The 1,031-nt window shown below is 34.5% G+C and overlaps 1 protein-coding gene across 1 annotated transcript in view; it reads left to right on the top strand.

Annotated features, from left to right (window-relative positions):
• Positions 1 to 1,031, top strand: part of LOC137653523 (glycoprotein-N-acetylgalactosamine 3-beta-galactosyltransferase 1-like) — a 170,333-nt gene that overhangs the window by 157,155 nt on the left and 12,147 nt on the right. The window contains exon 5 of the mRNA XM_068386987.1: positions 905 to 1,031. This exon is cut by the window's right edge and continues 30 nt beyond it. Coding sequence (XP_068243088.1) covers positions 905 to 1,031 — 127 coding nt within the window. The remainder of the gene's footprint in view (positions 1 to 904) is intronic.

Genomic DNA, 1,031 nt, shown 5'->3' with positions numbered 1-1,031 from the left:
GCCACCCCCCTCCCCCCCAACCGCTTTGAAAAATACAAAATTATTTTCTCCCTCTTCCAAAGCTTAACATTTGGCTACCATGATATAAAATCCCGCAAAACCTTCTTTTGCTTGGTATAATTTTATCTTACAAAAAGAAACACTATAATTTTATCTTGCAAAAAAAAAAAAAAAAAAAAAAAAAAAAAAAACATGGCGTTTTCATTCGCACTGAAACGTTATCTTCCTCCTTATCATCATCTACCACGAACCAATATAGTTATATTGGCCCTGTAATATTTCTTCTTATCTGTACGATTCATTATACCGTGACGTAAAGCGCGTAACTGAAAATTGATAAAAGCAAGGTCTACAGAGATAGAACAGACCTCTGGGGGAAAGAGTTCTTGCGTCAAAGAAGGGCCGAGAAAAAACACTAACATTGTAATCGAACGTTGTTTCGTCTCCATATTGCAAATGCCAGAGCAAAAGAAATAATTATGGTCCTAAAGAAGGTCTTGGCCATATATAACTATCAATATTCCATTTAGTATGTGTCCAATATCAGAGGATAGGTTTTGCTCTTAACATATGTTGATATTTATGTGCACATTTATAGATATCAGAGGATAGGTTTTGTTGATATTTATGTGCACATTCGAAAAAATATGTCGATATTATCAGCATTACGTAATAATGACTCAAAGATTGCAAAATTCATATCCAACATTTATTTGAAATAGTTAATATGCCAGTTCAAGTATGCATTATCGTGAAATACGATTATATACAAATATGATACAAAATATGAGTAGCCTACTATATTGTATAGTTATGACTATAAGAGGAATTGCAGACAATATTAGTAAAGATAATACGGTATGATTATGTTTACAGAATGAAAAGACTAATATATTTTTTTCAGGGATCAACTTATCTTAATGGGGGTGCCGGATACGTCCTAAGCAGGGGCGCCGTCAGGAAACTCGTAGAAGAGGGACTTAAGTCAAGGGCCTGTGATAGTAACCTCAAGTTGGGCACTAACGAGGACG

The sequence above is a fragment of the Palaemon carinicauda genome, chromosome 14, assembly GCF_036898095.1.
Source record: "Palaemon carinicauda isolate YSFRI2023 chromosome 14, ASM3689809v2, whole genome shotgun sequence".
NCBI classification, from domain to species: domain Eukaryota; kingdom Metazoa; phylum Arthropoda; class Malacostraca; order Decapoda; family Palaemonidae; genus Palaemon; species Palaemon carinicauda.
Note: the sequence above shows the minus strand (reverse complement) of the source record. Positions and strands in the feature narration are given on the sequence as shown.